At 40.4% G+C, this 20613-nt stretch overlaps 1 protein-coding gene across 1 annotated transcript; it reads right to left on the bottom strand.

The window, feature by feature from the left end:
* Positions 1-1124: 1124 nt before the first annotated feature.
* Positions 1125-20613, bottom strand: emx3 (empty spiracles homeobox 3). The gene is made up of 3 exons (XM_085286333.1): positions 19934-20613; positions 10078-10262; positions 1125-4290 (listed from the first exon to the last, which is right to left on the bottom strand). Exons 1-3 carry the CDS (start codon positions 20298-20300, stop codon positions 4123-4125), a joined length of 720 nt encoding a protein of 239 aa, XP_085142459.1. The 5' UTR covers positions 20301-20613; the 3' UTR covers positions 1125-4122.

Below are 20613 nucleotides of genomic sequence, written 5' to 3'. Positions count from 1 at the left end.
TCTGATATTTTATAATACAGATGAACAATGACCTAAAGCATTCAGCCAAAGCAAGAAAGTGGAATATTCTTGAATGACCAAATCAGTCACCTGATCTTGACCCAACTGAGCATTTCACTTGTTGAAGACTAAACTTCAGACAGATAGACCCACAAACAAAAAGTACCTGAAAGCTGCTGGCCAAGCATTAAAAAGGAGGAAACCCAGCATCTGGTGATGTCCATGAGGTCAAGACTTCAGGCTGTCGTTGCCAGCAGAGGGTGTTAGAAATGAACATTTTATTTTCAGTTATGTAATTTGTCTAATTACTTTTGAGCCCGTGAAGTGAAGAGAATGTGTTAAAAAATGTTTTAGTTCCTCACATTTTATGAAATGTGTTTGTTCAGCCCACTGAATCAAAGCTGCACTTCAACTGCATCTGAGCTGTTTCATTTAAAATTCATTGTTGTGATGTGCAGAACCAAAATCTGAAAAAAAAGTTGTCTCAGCCCAAGTATTTGTCAGCCTAACTGTATATAATAATCACATGTTTAAATAAATATTTATTTTAAAATAAAAAGAATAATTATTTACAGTACATTAAAGTAGTAAAAGACCAAATAATCCATGTAATAGCACACGTGTAGCAGCAATTACAATAACTAAAATCTATACTACCAAAAAAACCCCAATATTTTGACTATATAAAAATGTGTATAGATATAAATAAATCTATATAAGAACTGTAATGTATACTATTACTGCAGTACACCAAACCTGTCTCTTCATAACTCCTCCCACTCAATCAGTAGTTGAGTGACCACACCTGGCATACAGGTACATCTTAGCCCCTGGAGGTTCTCGTCTATATCACACATTATGATGTCATCTTATGCAACCACCTAAATATTGAATACAGTGACAACCTGACCTGTGCAGGGGACCCAGACTTCTATACAGTCACTCCCATTTTTCATCTTTATTTTAATATAAAATCCATTTTTCCTTCTCAGTTCGGTGACACTCATGTGACCAACAGACCAAACAGAGCTGTAGCAGCTTTTAAGGTCCCATTTTTCAGATTGTTAAAATCTATTTAAATGTTAATAAACATTTGAGCAAACTGTCAACACATGAAGAAAACATTTTAAATTTCGTTCATTTTTATTTATATTTTTTTTCCAAATCTGAACACAGGCAGTACAAAGCTTCTGTCATTTTTTTTCCTTCCCCTTTTCAGAGGAAATGAGTTGTACAGTTAGTGCATTCGATCCTAAACTGATGAAAAAATAGATCTAAGAAGAAGAAGTGCTGCTACATAAGGAGATGATGAGGTAAATCTGTCCAGGAAGAAGAAACCAACAGATGAACTGATGCAGTGAGAGAAACGAACAAACAAACAGTCCACACGTTATTAATATTATTATCATTATGTACACGTCAGATGCATAGAATACTTTCAAATCCTTTTTTTCTTCTTTTTTTCCCCCTTTTTTACATAAATACCTACATTTTTCCCCACAAAGACAAAAACTACCATTAGAATGAAAAGCAAAACAAACTGCTCCGGGATCAGCTGCTTCCTGCGCCGCCGCTCTGGAAAGCTGCCAAAATGTTCCTGCAGGAGTTTGAATCAAACTTTATTTTTCTCATTGTCACCACATCTCTTTAAAATGAGCCTGACATATTTCAAACACGCACCACCAAACATGTTTATGACCTCGTTTGAGTCCTGCTGCCACAAAAACTCACAAAATGTAGATTAATCCTGAACAAGTGCTTCGCTTTTCTTCTGCTTTAGGTGGATAACTACTTCCTGTTTTTGTTTTTTAAATAAAACTAATTTCCAAGTTTCATTGCTTTGTTTTTGTTTTTTTGTTTTTGTTTAGGTAATAACTTGACTTATAACAGAGAAGACTTTAGATCTTAGTCAACATAATGAAATGGATTAATCCACTGCTGAAAATAGTCATTTTGACAATTTCACTATTTCTTGTCTTTTTTAAAATTAAAAAAAGAAGACAAGAAATAAATATGTCTTCACACTGTTATTATCTTAGATTCTTATATACCTAAAATTTTATGTTTTCAATTGACTTTTCCCAACATGAAGACCTAAAAGTGCAGGGATAAAACCTTGTTAAGTTTTGTTCACAGATTTCACACCAGTTAAGTTCATGAATAAATATTTTTTGTGTAACTAAACACCCAAAAATAAGAGTCTGAGTCATTTTTACAAATCTGGATTAATCCACCGCTGAAAATAGTCCCTAAGAATTTAACTTTTCTGCCTGAGGAATTTGCTTTTATAACAATTTTTAGATTGTTTTAATCTAAAGATTTAAAAACTACTGAGGAAAAAATGTATTTTAATCTTCAGTTGATGTTTACATTTTTTTCACAACAGAGCAGAAAGAAAAGTTTGTGGAGTAATATCTAAATGTTTGAATTGGTTTGATAAACCCAGTCAAATGCAGACTCATTCAATTAAACAAAGGTTACCCATCAGTGTGCGTGACCTCCAACTCATTAATGAGTGTTTGTGTCGTGTTGTCAAAGGCTCAGGATAAACTCGGAGCTCAAGCTGATCAGATTTGTTGACAATAAGAAAAACATTTAATATTTGCAGATGTTTAAACTCTGCTCAGGTTTTCCTTCAGGGGGTTACTATAAAAACAGGAGACAACGGTTCGTCCAGCAGGATGTTAGCCTCAGTCTGTGATTACACCCTGTCTGCCGATGCTGGGCACATCTGTTAAACTTCATCTGCAGACACCTGAACGCCTCTCTGCAGACTAAGTTTGTTCCTCAGTCTCGGGTTATCACAAAGATAAAAACCAGGGGTGATGATGAAATGTAAAAATTTTAATGTGTCTTACTTATTTTTATCCCCAGAGCACAAAAAAGCCAAAAACGCCATCTTTTGATGACCCAGATTTACGTCTGAGGGTGTTTCCAGAATCCTCTGAGACTCTCATTTTAAAGGTTTTTTCCATGAGAACATGCGGAATTCGTTTTTGAAAACTGATTTTTAATGACTGACCCGTTATGGGTGTAAATGTGTGACCTTTTTTGGCTCTCAGCCCCGAGTTAAAGTCTGGAATGTAAAGACTGACACAAACCCCTTTAACATGGTATCCCTGCCCTCGTCATCATAAACCCCCTCCTGTCTGCCTCCTGGACGAACCTCGTCTCTCTGCTTTGCCCTCGTTCAGCTTGGTGGATTTCCTCCACCCGAGCGAGCGGCTGCCTTCTGTCGCAGACATACACTCAGAAGCCTTCATCCCGGCAGCGCCTCCTCTCACGTTAGTCTCTTTTTCTTTTTTTTAATTTCAGGACGGCGGCTTCGTTTGGCACCGCCAAGTGTTCAGTCAGCAGCTGTGACCACATTTCTACTTTTTTAGTTTTGCTTCTCAGAAACATCAAAGTTCAACTCTGAAAGGAAAAATGTCCGGGCGCCATCCAGGGAAGTCCGTGAGTCCTTGTGTGTGTGTGTGGAAAATAATATTGTGGTGGAAAAAAAAAAAAAGCCTTCACAGCGATTAAATATTATTGGGTCTCTAAAATTTTGAAAAACGCAGTGATTTACAGGAAGAAGCGGGACGAGCGAGTTAGCATTTTTTAGTGAACTTCCAAAATAAGATCATGGGGATCGTCCTCAGTCATTCTATCAGATTAAGAATAATTAACTTTGCACCTCAGACACTGAGGGCTGAGGAGGGCCACTGTCACTGTCCAGGCTCTCGGACATAAGGATGCACTGTGCTCCATTTGAACTGAAGCTGCTTCAGTTTGGTTTTGACATCCGACTGAAAGCTTTGGCGCTTCCGGCCAGTTTATTTTACCTGGATGAAAAATCTCATGTGACTTTAAATCACATTAAAAGTGAACTTATTTACATCCTGGTAAACAATCTGAAAAGCAGATTTGATTGTTCTGATGCTGATATTTCACCTCATGTAAAGAACTGAACTGGAGTGCCTTTCAAAATAAAAGCTGTGTGCCTTATGAGGTGCCTGAACACACCTTAAAGTCCTGCAGGTGTCTTCAAGCTATCCTGACCCAGGGGCAGTTTCTGTGTTTGTGTATGTATGTGTGTGTTTCTGTGTATCAACAGCTTCGTGACGGTGCGATCGCTGCGCTCTAGTCCTCGCTAATGACGTCCACGTCCTCGCCGCTGGCCTGCTGCGTCGCAGCTCTCCAGCGGCTCACGTGCTGGCTGCCCTTCCTCTTCTGCTGAGCTTCAGGAGACTCTTCCTCCAACTTCTGACGCTTGTGCTTCGTCCTGCGGTTCTGAAACCACACCTTCACCTGCACACAGAGACACACGTAGGGCTGAGCACACCTGAATAAAGACATTATTCAATCTGTGGTGCAGGGAGAAAAGATTTCAACTAAAACTAATTTCCGTCTCTTAGACTCGTTTAAGAGCCTCTTTTATTGTTTTAGATTTAATTAAAATTATTCATATTTTATTTCTTGTCCATAAATGTATGAACAACCAGAACAAACCCTACAGCTGGTGTGAAGAAGATCTTTTAGATTTCTGAATTTAAACAGCTCTTCTCTCCGTCACATTTAGTTTGAATTAAACTGACCTCAGTTGTCAGTATAAAGTGAAATAAATATGTACCGTTTATTATTCCCTCGAGGCTTATGCAAGAATCAGACTGAACAGTCCAACCATCTTAAACCTTTAGAAACTGTTTGTGAACTGGATTCTTTTCACACAGAAAAATCTTCACAAAACTGATTTTCTAGATGTTTTACAAACACACAAATGTCCATTTTTTAATGGTTTTCTTTTCTCACATCTAGCTTTAGTTTTTAGTTTTTATCTTCCACGGTGGAGTTATGATCATGCTGTGGGGTTGCTCGTCAGACCCGACAGAGCTGAAATGACGATGGAAGTCCATAAGTGGCACAGAGAACAGCAGAGTATTTAAAGATGGAAGATCATATTCCCAAGAAGACTTGAAGACGTTGAGGTACTGCACAACAAAGTGAAGGTGTGTTTATTCTGCACATGTGACGAGTACACAAGTATTACTTAAATAAACACCCGAGAACTCTGAGAGCTACTCTTTGGAATCCTGTGCTGCCGTCAGTGCTGATGATACACGTGTGCGAGCCTCGCAGTGATTTAAAACCTCTACGCTGGTAAAACACGGCTGTGACACGCAGAACTGTTAAAACTCGTCGAGCTTGCAGCGAGCTCACGTTGCACAATCTGCCGACTGAATCGACAGTAAATCTGGATGGCAGGATACAGATAGACATGATAGAAACACATCGTTCCCCAAGGCCTCGGGTGACACTTTAATAATATCAGATCTTCGAGCTCTCAATGAGAAGGCAGTTAAAGATAGGATTTTCCTGCTGGGTTCTTGCACCACAGGTCACACTCGTCACTCTCAAACTAAATGAAGAGTCAGGAGCTCATTAGTCTCCAGATGAAGCAAAGGAAAGTGATTATCAGGCTCCTCTCAGAGCCTCAGGACTGAAAACAACAAATCTGCCTCAGTTAAACATGACTAACCTGTGTGGGAGAGAGTTGTAGCCCCAGAGTGAGGGGCTGGACTTTAACCAAAGCTGTTATTTAACCAGTCACTCTATCTGTCTTCCATTCCTAAGAATGAGGTGTTGGATACTAACTACCCAAATCAGCTTCTCCAGCAGCACGTCAGCTTTTTCCAGCTCTGTCCGATATCACTTCCATGATCTGAACAACAGGATAACCAAGCTCTTCCTGTTTTTCAGATCATGTTTTCGGAGGTCTTTGGAGGTGCTGGGCTAGATTATATATCCCACCTAGTCCGGGAATATCTCGAGCTTCACCAGCAGGAACTGGAAAATGCCGCTGGAACATCTAGATCCAGAGACAGCACCGTCCAGGTCTGAAAAGTGAAGCCGGTGCAGAGGTGCCTTAACCCTGCTTGCTTTGTGATGGCCACCATGGCCACTTGTTAGACAAATGTTCAGGTTATATAGAAGTCTGCCATGACCTGTGACCTCAGTGAGCACCTTCCTGATGAGTTAATGACCTCAGTCGTTGGTTTGGAGCCTCAGTGAATAAAACATTGCTCATTTTTTAAACTCTAGACGGAGGATGTCCTCACTCTCACATAGATCGACCAATAAACTGCTCCGAGGCGGGATCCTGCAAATGTTAGAGCAGGGCTGTCAAACTCGTTTTACATGGAGGGCAACATACAGCCCACTTTGATCAGTGGACCAGTGAAACTCCCCTTTATTTAACTGTTTCGACACGATAAAGACAAAGAAAGAAATTTGTCAGCAAAATTACAGAAAAAGTTGTGGTAGCTCATCGTCCACGGTCCAATTTTTTGTTTTCAGAAATTTCTACCATAGAAAGTGAAAAGAAAACTTCTCTGTAATTTAATTGTTTGTTGCTTAATTACTTTGTGTAGTATGAATGGCCATGAGGGAGGTTTTTATCAGTAGGAAAAGCTGTAAAAATACAATTAAAAGTTTAATGTCTGCTTGTGCTTGTTTGCAATGAGCAGCAGAACAAACAAGACAAGAATTATAAATTATAATAATAAATGGCTTCAGGCGCAGATTCAGGCCACATGCACACATCTCTGCCATTCAAACACACTTTATTTTATGTAATATTGAACACTGGACTGTAAATTTAATCTTTTTCAAGGAAGCCATTTTTTATCCAGTGTTTTCATAAAAGCTTATATGGATTCACTACTAGCAGTGAGAACACACATGAGGTTTGAAACCTTTTGTCCTCCGTGATGGGAAATAACTGAAACTAAAAACGCGTATGACTTCATCCAGATCCTAATTTTATAAATTCTACACTCAGCTTTCCAAAACCACTGAAATGCAGCCAGATGCTGCTCATTTTACGTTTTCACCCATCTCTTCACTTTTTCCTGATTTTTTTTTTTTAAATCAGACTCCCCGCCTCTCTGTGTACTTGGCCTGTACCACTATTGTCTGCATGTGATTGGCTGCATGGTTTTCCGTTTCAAAATAAAGTCCCGCCCCTGCCTGCATGGATTCTCTGCAGGGCTGAAGATTTGGCTCCCGCATACTGACAGGCCGAATACAATTACACCGCGGGCCTGATGTGGCCCACGGGCCGGATGTTTGAAACCGCTGTGTTAGACCAACATACCCTCGAGGTGCTGTCACTGTAAGCGATACTCCTACTGTGGCCCCTCATCGCCCCCCCCCCCCCCCACTGGCCTTCCAGTGATGGCTGTTTATTGATTGAAGCTGATGTTTTGGGAAAGCCCTGAGACGTCCTGCAGGAGCGACTCGATCGTTACTGCAAAGAGCTGTGATTTATGTGCGATTAATAACCGCTGCTGGCTGATTCCCAGCTGATTGATGGATCACTCACTGCCTGTCTTCCTGTCCTCTGCTGTGAAATTAGCTCATAAAAAAAAGGTGTGTGAATCACTGGCGTCAGGGCGCATATCACCGCACCGACCCGATGACAAACACTGTTGATCAGCCCTGAGAAAAGGCAGCGGGAGCTGACTAACCGTCGACTCACTCCTCCCCCCGCCATTCCTCCAGGCTGGATCCCAGCCAGCAGCCTGACGCCAGACAGAGCATCATCCTGACGGATGGCAAGGAGCCCGGCGAGCAAGGCACCAACACAGGTAGGGTTACAGGTTCAAATCCCAAACACACACTGTGAGTGTTTTTATTTAAGAGATTCACTCATTCACCTCTTCTTATTCTCACGCTGTATTTTGTATTTTTATTCAGTCTTTGGTTTTTGCCTAAAATATTGTTCTTTATGGGCAGTTTATCCTCATCCATCCACCGATCCATCCATTCATCCTCCCACTCATCCATTCATCCTTCCACTCATCCATTCATCCACCCCCTCATCTATTCATTCTTCCACTCATCCATCCATCCATTCATCCACTCATCCATTCATCCATCCACCACTCTTCCATTCATCCACCCAGTCATCCATTCATCCATCCATTCTGAATGAAATCTTTGTTCTCCATTTAGCATTCAAAAAACTCTTTAAGTTTTTCTTCATTTTTTTTATCCAAAGATGATTTTTTTGGTACCATTTGAGTACTTTATTTAATTGATGCATTCATGCTTTCATCTAAAAGACATTTCTCTGTTTTAGGTCATCCGTTCATAGACAGAGTAGTAAAAAGCACTGATTCTGGACGCTCTGTGGTCCTGGTTTTATTGGACCTTTCCTCTGCGTTTGATATGGTGGATCATAACATTCTTCTACTAAGACTTGAGCATACTGTGGGTATAAGAGTCACTGCCCTTAACTGGTTTAAATCTTATCTCGCTGACAGGTCATTCTTGGTTAATTTGGGGAACTTCTCATCTTGCTTGGTACCTGTACCCTGTGGTGTGCCTCAAGGATCTGTATTAGGCTCTATTCTCTTCTCACTATATCTGCTCCCTCTTGGAGCAATTTTTGAGAAGTATAATATTGCGTTACATTGCTATGCTGATGATATACAGATTTAGTTTGAGATTACTGACGATCTTGCTATGTCTTTTCACTATTTTCGTGAATGCATGCGTGAGGTTAAAGATTGGTTCAAGAGTAATTCTCTTGTCCTGAACGAAAAGAAAACGGAGATCGTGGTGTTCGATAGTAAAATCCCCCGTGACCAATTGTGTGCTGCTCTGATGCCTTTTGCTAGCTCCCCTTCTGATTATGACAGTAATTTGGGCATCTTACTGGATAGCTCGTTTACATTTGACAAGCAAGTGTCTGCTGTTGTGAGGTCTAGTTTTAATCAGCTGCGCCTCATTTCTAAGACTAAGTGCTATATTCCGCATAATGACCTGGAAAAACGTATTCACGTATTCGTGACTTCCAGGTTGGACTACTGCAACTCTCTTTACATTGGCCTTTCCTCCTCCCTTCTCCTTAGATTGCAGACTGTCCAGAACTGTCCAGCACGCCTTTTGACAGCTAGCAGGAAATTTTCTTCCATCACTCCTGTTCTTGCTGGCTTGCACTGGCTGCCAGTTAAATACCGTATTCAATTTAAAATACTACTTTTCACATACAGAATTATCAATAATTTGGCACCGAGCTACCTCAATGAGCTTCTTAGGTTCCACACTCCTGTCAGAGCACTTAGATCTGCTACCCAACTTCTTCTGGAGCAACCTCGTTCTCGGCTGAAGTCTCGCGGCGACCGTGCGTTTGCTGTAGCTGCCCCAGTCTTATGGAACAATTTTCCTGTTGCTATCCGGGCGTCTGACTCTATGCCATTGTTTAAATCACGGTTGAAGACTTATTTATTTAATCTTGCTTTTCCACCAAGCTAATATTTGGTGTGCGTTGATACATTTTTATCCGTTACGCTTTGTTAACTACTTTTATGTATTATGATTGTCAAGGTTTTATAATTGATATGCCAGGTCCTTTCTCTTTTCCCTCCCATCTCCTTTTTCCTATTTTATTTTTTTATTTTATTTTTTTTCAAACACCTTGGTATACCCTTGGTTTTTAGTGTGCTTTATAAATAAAGTTTATTATTATTATTATTCATTCATTCATGTGTTTTCAGAATTTTCACTGTTTCAATGTTTTTATTTTATTGAGTTCATTAATTTTTTATAAATGATGCATTCATTCATTCACTCGGGGGGGGGGGGGGGGTTGTTTCACTGTAGACTGTTATTATTCACTTGTTCATGCCTCTATTAATCATCCATTCACTAATATTTTAGGTGGAAGATTTAATCTTAACTTTCATTCATTCATATTTTCCAAAAATGTTTTAATTTTGAAGAAACTTATGACTCATGTAAGTGTTTCATTGTTTATTCATCCATTCATTGATCACTTTTCATTCAAATTAGAGTCCAATAGATTCTTTTTTTTTTAAATAATTTGCTTTTGATTCATGTATTCACTCACGTTTTCATGTTTTGACGCTTTTTTACATTTTCATCCATTCATCTCGTTTAAATTCACCCTGCGGTTTTTGAGAAGTTTTTTTTATTCTCCGCTAAACTGTGAAATCATCATTTTCTCTGCTAAATCCGCCTTCTCCTCCCATCATGCCTTGCTCCTCCTGCTCGGTTTCCCATGATGCCTACCTGCGTCTCGGTCAGGCACAGCCCGCTGGCCAGCTGCTTCCTCTCCGCTCCGACCACATAGTGATTTTTCTCAAAGGCTCGCTCAAGGCGGAGCAGCTGCGAAGGCGAGAACGCCGTCCGGATCCGTTTGGGTTTCCTGGAGAATGGACCGTGAAGCAGCAGGTTCTCCGGACTGCTGTCCTCACCTGAACACACACACACACACACACACACAGAGAGCTGAGTTAGTTTGTAAAAATAAGTTTAGTGTATGTTCAGTGATCCCTGCTGCTCCGACCACTCAGTTTGTCAGTTTTTTCTAATCTTGGATACTTGTGATGTCATTGGGGGGGGGGGGGCATATCCCCCCTGAGGGAGAGCCAATTAGAGGAAAGCTGGTGTAAGGAGGAGGAGCTCATTCCAGGCAGGATGAAGGGAGAAGCTTGGTCACGGTTCAGTGTGACATAAAGAAGGATTATTTTGAATCGTGAATCATGCAAAGCTGCCCTCTTTGACTGGAAGTCTGAATACACACAAACACTCACAAACGTTTTATTTTCTGATTAAAATACCCCAAGCGGAGCCTGCAGGCTCATAGCTGGACTGTTTGTGGCCTTAAAGGCAAAATCCAGGGCACAGCAGGCTGTGAAATTACTAACTCATCTGGAGATCAGTGGGAATCATTTCAGGCTACTGCGTGACTCACCAACATTTTTATGTTGACTCTCTTTCACCAAATTCTGCTCTCAGATCTTCATTTTATTTCATGACATGAAAAGTGTAGTGCTGCATTAATAGATGACAACTACATTGGTGACATTTTGGAGTAAGTGGCTTGAATTACTTTTTACAAGCAGTAAGCAGGCAAAGTGATCAATTACTCCTGAAATAGTAAAGTCTAATGTGGGATTTTTTTTCTGGGTAGCAATCGCACACTGATCCTCACAGAGACAGGAATGTGCAGCAGCACAGCTCATCATTGTTATAGCACGGTGTGTGTGTGTGTGTGTGTGTGTGTGTGTGTGTGTGTGTGTGTGTGTGTGTGTGTGTTTGCTCTGGCTAATCTGAACAAACACCTCGTCTGTTTGACATTTGCATCTGGATGTGCAGCTTGACCACAGCCTGCACCTTCAAACTTTCCCAGTTGAATCCCGCGAATGACGTTTTGTGTTTCATTTTTTCTGAAATGTTAATTTTAAATATACAAATGAAGCTTTATCTGCTGAAATCGCCACTCATTTGGATGATTTTCCAGAACAGAAATCTGAATATCGCTTCCGTTTTCTCTTTAATTTGCGCCCAGGTAAATGTCAGAGGTCTGGATATCGTTTATAAGTTTATACAGGAGTTTGTGGGACTAAAATCTATAAACCAGGAAATGAAAAGTGAACATGTGGCAGGATTTAAACTGGGAAATTATTTCACTGCTTTAGTCCAAAACAGAAGCAGCTTTTATAGACAAATGTCACAAAGTGCTTCACGGAAATGCAAAGCAGCAAAATCTGGAGCCCAAAGAAAAAATGCGAGATTAGATAAAATAAGGCAGGAATTTGAAAATGAGGGGAAACAAACATTAAAACACAGGCGACGGACACGTCTGGGCATCAGCAAGCACACCTGCCGTGCTCGTTTAAGTAGGACCTGTGGACGAGCGGAGGCCTAAAGAAAACTACAGATGTGGGCCACATCTGGGTCAGAACTGCCAACTTTCAGGTTACTTTGGTCCTAAATGACGGTGTTGTGAGAACAAGTAGTCAAGTTTCGGGAGCATATGTGATTACTTTTTCTATTAAAGCTTTAAAAATGAAATAAAAAATGTTTTGGGTGTTGGTTTTGGTCAGAGATAAAAAAATAAATAAAAAAAACCCCTCAAACATCTTTCATGTTTTAAAATTCGATTTTCAAAAAACTCCCAGAGCTCGGTCTTCGGGATGTTTGAGGGTAAATGTCTGCTGCCACAGCTGTGAGCCTGGAGCTCAGGGATGCACAGAACGACAGACGCTTCAAGTCCCTGAAATATTTGGAGGTCTGTAGACTTTAATTTCTAGTTTCTCGTAAACAACGTACAGCTTATTCTTTAAAACCAGCTGAAGGCTTTCACACAGATTAAACCCAGGTATGACACCATGCACCAAATTCAGATCAACTGTTTTAGAAACAGCAGGTTTCGGTTCTCCTTCATCTTCCTGATGTGAATGTTTGACATTCATAGAGCCACAGGATCAGATATTTACTTTACAACACATGAAGGACCGAGGTCAGCACGTTTTCTACATAATGCAATTTAAAAACAGTCCCTAAGATTTTTTTTTAGAGATGCTAGAAAATCATCTAAAAATGACAGCAGGGAGCTGAAACTGTCCGCCTTTGTCTTTACGTCAGATCCTTCCAGCTGTCAGGCAAACTCAGTGCAAACTTCCTGTCTTCACTCAACCTGCAAACATCCGTCAGACCACCAGCAGGTCACCAGTGTCAGGGTGGATTTTACCCACGTTCCTAAAAGGCGTTCGTTCCCGTTATCAGATTTAGATCCTTAGCAACAGCAAACAGGTAAAAAATCTAAATTTCAGTGTGACTCTAACGTGGATGTGAAAATGTGCCGCTCGTGTCAGTTCTCAGTTATAGAGGTCATGGCAGACTTGAGAGGCTGAAAAGAAAACGACTGGACTTCTGTAAGTGTCTGAAGACGTTTCCGCTCACATCCAAGAGGCTTCTTCAGGTCTACAAACAAACGCTGGAGAGGTGACGACAGATAACAGCGGGTCAAAGAGGACGATGCCACCTTGAGTTTAAACAAACTCTCCGCCGTCTGTTTTGGACTTTGAGGTGACTGTTGCTGTGATTTGGCGCTGCATAAAGGAAACTGAACTGAATTGCATAGATTTGAGGTGAAACGTCCATATTTCCAATCACCGTCAGGAGACGTTCGCCAGTTCAAATCCTGAACAAAGAGACGAATGTGCTGCTGACCAACGAGGAACGTGAGGCGAACGGTTGAGTTTTAGAAAAAGCATCAGTTTAAAGCTTTGAATGAATATTTTTCTTTCTCTGAACAAAACGGGACGTCTGAAGACGACGGCCGGGACTCATTTTTGACCGCGTCACATCTTCTTTTGTGCAAATCTGAGAAACTGGCCGAACAGAAGCGAGTTCAGTTTCAGACGTCAGCCACAGAAATGTAAATTAGCTACGTGAAACGAAGATGATGAAGTAAATTTTCCAGCTAACACGCGCTTAAATCTGATCTGCGGTCAGATTTTACTGCGGTGAATCATCGTTTTACCGATCACAGGCTGAAAACGAGACGCTCATTTGTTTATGAGACGCGCGCGGTGAAAGAAATCTGAGCGAGAGCGTCGCCGCCGCTTCTCTTTGTGTGACTCGTTTTCTGACCGTTTATTAAAATCGCACGGAAATATCTTTCTTAATATTTTACATAAAAACAAATCCGACTTCTGCCCGAGGACGATGTGCGTTACGCAAAAACGGTGGCAGCTTCGTGGAGGCGAGGAGGACAATTGACGACACGTTCTCACGCCTTTTATCCCACCTTAGCGTCTCTAAAGCGACATTCATATGCAAACGCGGACTCGGGTGGCGTGACTCATGGCCGCCTCGCCTTGCAAATAGTTCTGTTGAGTATCAAATGATGTTTTAATGTAACAACGGTGAGATTTTCAGGCAGGTCAAAGGTCGCGAAGCTCCGAGGCGGCAGCTTCATGGCGGGAAAAATCAGCGGCGAGCGCACTGGAAAGGTTGAAACACAAGAAGAAGAACGTGTTAGTCGGTTGGCAGGATTTAAATTTTTAAATTTCAATTTTTAACAAATAATAAAAGTCAGTTTATGAATTTTACTCTAAAATAAAATAAAAACGTGACATCGAAACGTCCGAACTTCATGAACATTTCTGAAAACAGAAATGACACAACTTCATCCTCTTCAAAGGTCCAGAGAGAACAAGGAGAAGTTTAGGCGTCAGCGACATTTCAGTATAAAGACTTGACCCACGCGTTTCAGCGCGCGGCCTTCATCAGGTCAGTTTCACGTCTCTCAGCTGCATCTACGTCACACGAGCGACACGTTGACCATTAAGAGAAAAAATGAACTGTGAGTCCTTCATTAAACAACCAACCTCCTAATGTACTGCACAAAAACCTGATAAAAATGGGAAATTCAGGAAAAAGTAGATCATGTTAAGCTTTGAGAATAATTTATAACCTCCAGATCAAAAGTTAAAAACCGAGCAGAAAAGGCGCCACATGAAAAGATCGTTTAGTCCTTTTTTCACAATGAAGCTCCATAAACATCTGGAACAGCTAGCAGAGGTAAAGCGTGACCGACTCGAGCTCAAATGTAACGTCCCCGTGTAAAAACACAGGTTTCAGAAAAACATGGTTTCAGATTCCAGACTAAAAGCTTCTGCTTGTTTCTTTTGTTTCCCGCCTCCACCTGAAGTTTCATACTCTGCAGTGGAATCAGGGCGAACGCCGCCGTCTCCACCACATACACCACACACAATTTACAGTCGGGCTGTCCCCGTCACGCGTGAGAGTCCGAGGGAAGGCGAGCGAGTAGAACAAAGACAAGCAGCTGAAGGCTGGAAAACAGCCCAGAAACACCAGCAAAACACAAAAATACGACAAAGTCAGCGCCTGCAGACTCACTGCGGTTTGTTTGTTTTTTTTAATTGTTTGTTTGAGTTTTTATCAGTTTCAGTGTTACCTTGATTTGCCTTGCAAAGCTCTTCACCCGTTTACGCACAAAGACTAAAACTGAACACATTACCCTACACTTTATTATTTATTTATTAGCTTTTTATTTAAGCATAGAATGCAGTTATGTTACTTTTATTTTTTTAACCTGTTACCTGAAATATTTTTATCACCTAGTTGTAGTTTTACTTTAATTGCACTAACCCTGACTGGGAAAAGATACGCTCCAATAAATGTTCAGATAAATAAACGAGGAAATGTGAAATTATTATATTAAACACGATTATTTCATAGAGAACTAGAGAAGTCCAGGAGTTTGTGACGTCAAATAAACTGTAAAATCTTCTAAAATGTAGAAAACACTGTGCACACATTCATGTTCTGTTTAAAATTTCTGTCAGATGTGAAGAAGAACATTTAATTAGGTCACTTCCGAAAAGAAAAGACACAAAATCAGCCAGAAACCTGAACTCCGACACTGAATCGCACATCTGGAGGAGGCTGAATAGCTTCACATAAATAAAGAAGCGCGCCCACAGCGAGACTGAAGCTAACGCACCCTCAAAAACACCATCATCATCAGCTTCACGCAGCAGAACCAACACCTGCAGCCTCGCTGGGGGGTTTTCACCTCCGAGAGGGAGAGAAGCAGGTCATGTGACCGGTCCGGTCTGTCAGCAGGATTATTCAAACTTTCATGATTTCAGTCAAACAGGTTTACATGAAAAGTTTCTCTGGAGCTGAGAGACAGGATGAAACTGGTGAACTGTCGCTCATCAAACTGAAGTAAGAACAACTAAAGACGCCCGTGAGGGTCGTCTTTAATGACACCTGCGTGGTTTGTAGAAAAGCTTAAAGAGACTGCAGCTAAACATCCAAACTGGAGCTCAAGACGAAGCCTCGAGCTAAAAACTTAGCTTACAGTGACAAAGAAATGTAAAACAACTTCTCTTTGTTTTTGAGATCAATTTTAATGTCCCTTGGTGAGCTCCATCGATCGTGAATCATTACAATCAATTATCGGCTGAAGTTTCTGAAAAAAATTAATAGACGATTTTCTGGCTGAACTTAAATAATAGTTCATTAAAAAAATCAGAGCATCCATCTCCAGCAGTTTCATATTTCAGCTTGAAAAAACAAAGTATTTTTGTGGGCTGATGATTATTTTGTCAGTTAAGTCTTTTTAAGCCTTTAGATGTGTGAATATAAATGTCTGATTAATGATGATTAAAGTGCTTCAGGAAGCAGGAAACATGTCACGGGTATGTCACATCTGCACATCTGCACTGAAACAGATGCTGAACATCACCAGAGTTCAGGTTTTAGTCTGTAATAAACAGGAAATGGGTCATGGCACACGCCGCCATGTTTGAAGGTTAACGGTCTTTAAAACGCAGATTTCACTTTTCTGAGAATAAATAAATAAAAAATGAGCAGTACGGCGACCCATACTGCTCATTTCCATAATCCTCCAGTATCTCAGCCTGGGCCTCTCAGTTCATCCTCAGTCTGACAAAAGCAGTTTTAGCTCCTCCCCCTTTTAATACAACCTTCTTCTGATTGGCTGCCGTTACCAAACAGAAGGCCTGAGCAAAAACAACAAAAGGAATCATAGAAGAACCAAAAACTGATGGTTCACAGGCGCTCACAGACAATCAGCAGAAGTATTAAGAAATGTAAAAATAAATAAATAACCTGACTCGTTTGATTTTTGGGTTTTTTCCAAACACGTCGACTTAGTTTCATCTTATTGTAAAGTTACGTCAGGCAAAGAGTCGAAAACACGATCGCAGAGGGACGCAAAACGAAAAACTCAAAACAACTTAAGATCTGCAACAAAGGAAACAACCACAAAAACTCTAAACTACACAAAAATACAAAAACTGCCACAAGGAGTCACAAAGAACCAGAGCAGAACTCAACAGGACTAAAGATTACAACAAAAAGATTCAAACTCTCAAAGAGTAGATAAACGGCGGGCAGGAGCGAGAAAACAACGCTTCGAACTACAACCAAAAATAAATTTATGAAAGAGTTTCTGCTCGATTTTGATGAAATGCAGAAATGTGATGAGCCAGAAATCAAAAATCTGTTTGGACGGAAAAAAAGGAAGTTTGAGCTGAAGCGTGTGTGTGTGTGTGTGTGTGTGTGTGTGTGTGTGTGTGTGTGTGTGTGTGTGTGCCGGGGGGGAGGTTAATCAGTTCACCTGAGGGAAAGGTAACTCTGCAGTTTAACTCTATTTACACTCTCTCTCTCTCACACACACACACACGTGTTGCCACAAATGTTCATTATATCGATCCGCTGCTGAAAATAATCCCAAAGCTGCGGTCCTTTTGAACTTGAAGTGTTTGGGATGTTTATTTTTGTTTCAAATCCGAAGATGTACTAAGCTGAAGGACACATCTGGATCAGAAAAAATATTTTCTCTCTCTGGGCAGTGAATTCTGAAAATGCTGATTTATAACTGAGAAAAAATAGAATTTACATTTTGGTGATTAATTGATTAACTTGGGCAAAAAAAGGTTAAACAAATTACCAAAACTTCCTTGGAATGTTTAAAACTCTAAAAATATTAATTCAATTGAAAATAAAAATAACAGTCATAGAAGAAAAGCAGCAGATTATCTTGTTTTAATCACTGAACTCTGAAAAGATTTATTTTTGTTTACCTTTGGTTGAAAATTTACAAAAGGGTTTAAAGCAAAATGTATTTTTTCCTTAAGTCCCCACAATTACGTAGATATTTAATTGTATAATTTAAAAAAAAATAGTATGGATAAAATGTTTCCTCTCATAAATCAGCTGTAAACTGAAGCTGAAACAGAGATTTCTGAGTCTCTTCTTTAAAAATGATGACTGGATCCAGTCGTGAATGTAAATAAAGTTGTTGTAATGGGACTGAAAAAACAAAAACAGGCTACAGAAATCTTACAAATATTCCTAACATAGATAACTGTATAAATAAATGTGTAGATATCACAAAGCGGGCTAACACTTAGGTTTTTATTTGACACAATCTGAGTTTACTTTATGGTTTCAATTTTTTCTCATAAATTATATATATATTTTTAACAGCAGTGATTCATAAAAACGTTGAGACGTGATGTCACGGAGAAACTGGATTTAAGAGTTAAACCGAGAGACGACAACGTTAGTGAAACTTCTGTGAAACCTGTGAACCAAACATGACCGAGCTGCAGCTCAGCTCAGGTTCAGCCTGTCAGGTGAATCTCGCCTGTTCAGTGTTAGGATTATTTATTTATTTATTTATTTATTTATTTATTTATTTATTTGAGTTTGTGAGCTAACATGCATGTGTGTTTTTGGTTATTTTCCAAAAACCCTATTATTTTAATTTCTTTTATTTAATAAAATTGTTTTGTTTCATATTTGAACTGATTCTCAACAACTGTTTTTCCCCTGTTTGTTTTCACACTTTTATTCCAGGCTTTAAAATTTTACTTTTTTTGTATGTTTTCTGTTAACTAACCTGAAGAAATTTGCTTTTTTTGCTTTTAATGAAAAAAAATGTAATGTTACAAACATAACCAGATCAAATAAAATTGTTTTTTTAAATTGTGAGACAAATTCATTTACACAACATTTTGATTTTTTTAAATGATTTCATTAGACGTTTTATGACTGCCAATAACTGAGTTTATCAATTTTGTATTCTTTGTTTAGTGTATGTTACATATGTTTAGCTAATATACAAAATGTTTGTTTTATTTACTATTTTCCTTTTCTTTTTCATTTATTTTATTTCTCGAGTAGCATGATTAAATAAGATTTTTTGTTTTGTTTCTTGCTTTATGGTTAATGGAAATAAAAAAGACAAAAAATGAATTAAAAAAATATTATTGTTTTATTTTTGTCCTGTTATGGCCATCTTCTTCATATTATTATTATTATTATTATTATTATTATTGTTATTATTATTGTTGTTGTTATTATTATTATTATTAGACACCTGACCCATTTATATGGCTTCACTGAATAAATTAGTTAAATAAATGTCCGTGTTTAGGATAGAAAAACATTTCGTTACTTGAGCTGATCAGATTTTTTTATTGATATTTTTTAAAATTTCTGCGGCCTGATTTTAGCTGCTGCGCTTTTTCCGATCACCAATCAAAGAGCAGCTCCCAATAATCAATTTCTTTAAAAAAAAAAAAAAAAGTTTCCTGAAAAACGAAATGACTCTTTAAACGAGACTCTGAATATTTAGTTCACAAAGGAAATTGTGGGGGGGGGGGGGTTTTATCTCTTTTTGTTGTTGTTTTGATTTGTTTTGTTTTGTTTTTAGAAAAGTTGAAAGTTTGGATCCATAATCACCTTCATCAATAACACATAAATCACCTGAGCATAAAACGGTGACATGTTGCCGCTTTAATCGGCGCGCGTCGATCTCACCTAAGCTTTAAAATTAAAAAGTTTTTGTCTGCGGGAAAAAATGAAAAAAAATGAGAAAAGTTTGGAGGAGCAAAAAATTCAACATCGTTAAAAAACAGAAAAACCGACAGAAAGACGAGATTAACGCAGATAATTAAATAATAACATTATTGATATTACAGGTGGGAGTTTCATACTTACACAGGAGCAAATTCTGATTTATAGTGTGTGTGTGTGTGTGTGTGTGTGTGTGTGTGTGTGTGTGTGTGTGTGTGTGTGTGTGTGTGTGTGTGAGGGGAAACAGTGAAAGTTCATCGATACTTTTTTGGTTTTTAGAGTCTGGAAAACATCCAAATGACATCAAATTATTGTGTGTGTTATTCTGAACTCTGACAGTGACTCAGTCTGTTACTACAAAATCCTGTTAGCTCTGAATCTGCAGAGTGCAGAGTATTTCTTTCTCAACCCAAACTGAAATTAAACCAATCAAAACTACCGTTTAAAATAATAATAATAATAATAATAATAATAATAATACCAGAGAACAATTAAATGTCAAACTAAGAGGAAGACTCAGAGAGTTTGGTGCGCTCTCTGCTCACTGAACCCGTTTATTTTAAGACAGCGCACGCGCTCACGTTAGAGAAAAGACCCACGGAGTGTGGAGAGACCGGGTGTGACCCCAAAAGAGCCTGGAAGCGTTTAAAACGCGACAGAAACCACGGGAGTAAGTGCGAGGGTCCCGCCACCCTTCCTCCTCCCGGCTCACCTTGGAAGCGGTGTCCCAGGTACCGGCTCCGCAGCACCCACGGGTAGAAGCTGAGCGCGTCCCGGTGCTGCGGGCTGAAGAAGCTCTGCGGGGGGATCTGCAGCGGGTGCAGCGGCAGCCCGCCGGGGCCCTGTGCGTGTGTGCCGGGCTCCTGCAGCACCATGTCCGGGAACAAAGTCCTCCCGTTGCTCCCCTGGAAGCAGGAGCCGAACACTCCGGCGGCAGCGGCCGGGTGCAGGGAGTCCGGGAAGCGCAGCGCCGTGGGCCGGATGGGCTCCTCCCCGGAGCCGCCGCCGTGATTGCTTCCGTCCTTCCCGACCAGAGACTCGATGGTGAAGCACTTCTTGTTTCCGCCGTGCTGGAACATCGTGAGCACCGCTGCAGACCGAGCGCTCAACTCTTCAACGACCCGCCGTCCAGTCAGTCCAGGTCCGCGGACTCGGGGAGCTCACACTCCCACTCCCCCCATGGTGACTCTCCGCTGTGCGTAAAAGCGCAAATCCGGACACTCCGCACCGGGAAGGGGCCGAAGTTTCCTCTCACCTGTGCCCGGGGTGGGCTCCGCTGTCGGGGTGATAGTGCTCAGAGGCTCAGAGGCTCCGGGTGATCCTCGGCCGCGTGTCCTCCTGCCTCGTGCCGCCGCGCGCTGATGTGTGAGTCGAGCCGGGAGTGTCAGTCAG

Source organism: Mchenga conophoros, linkage group LG2 (assembly GCF_057382185.1).
Source record: "Mchenga conophoros isolate Kocher_MC1m ecotype Shallow Benthic linkage group LG2, M_conophoros_male_GT1.1, whole genome shotgun sequence".
Classification (NCBI taxonomy): Eukaryota; Metazoa; Chordata; class Actinopteri; order Cichliformes; family Cichlidae; genus Mchenga; species Mchenga conophoros.
Note: the sequence above shows the minus strand (reverse complement) of the source record. Positions and strands in the feature narration are given on the sequence as shown.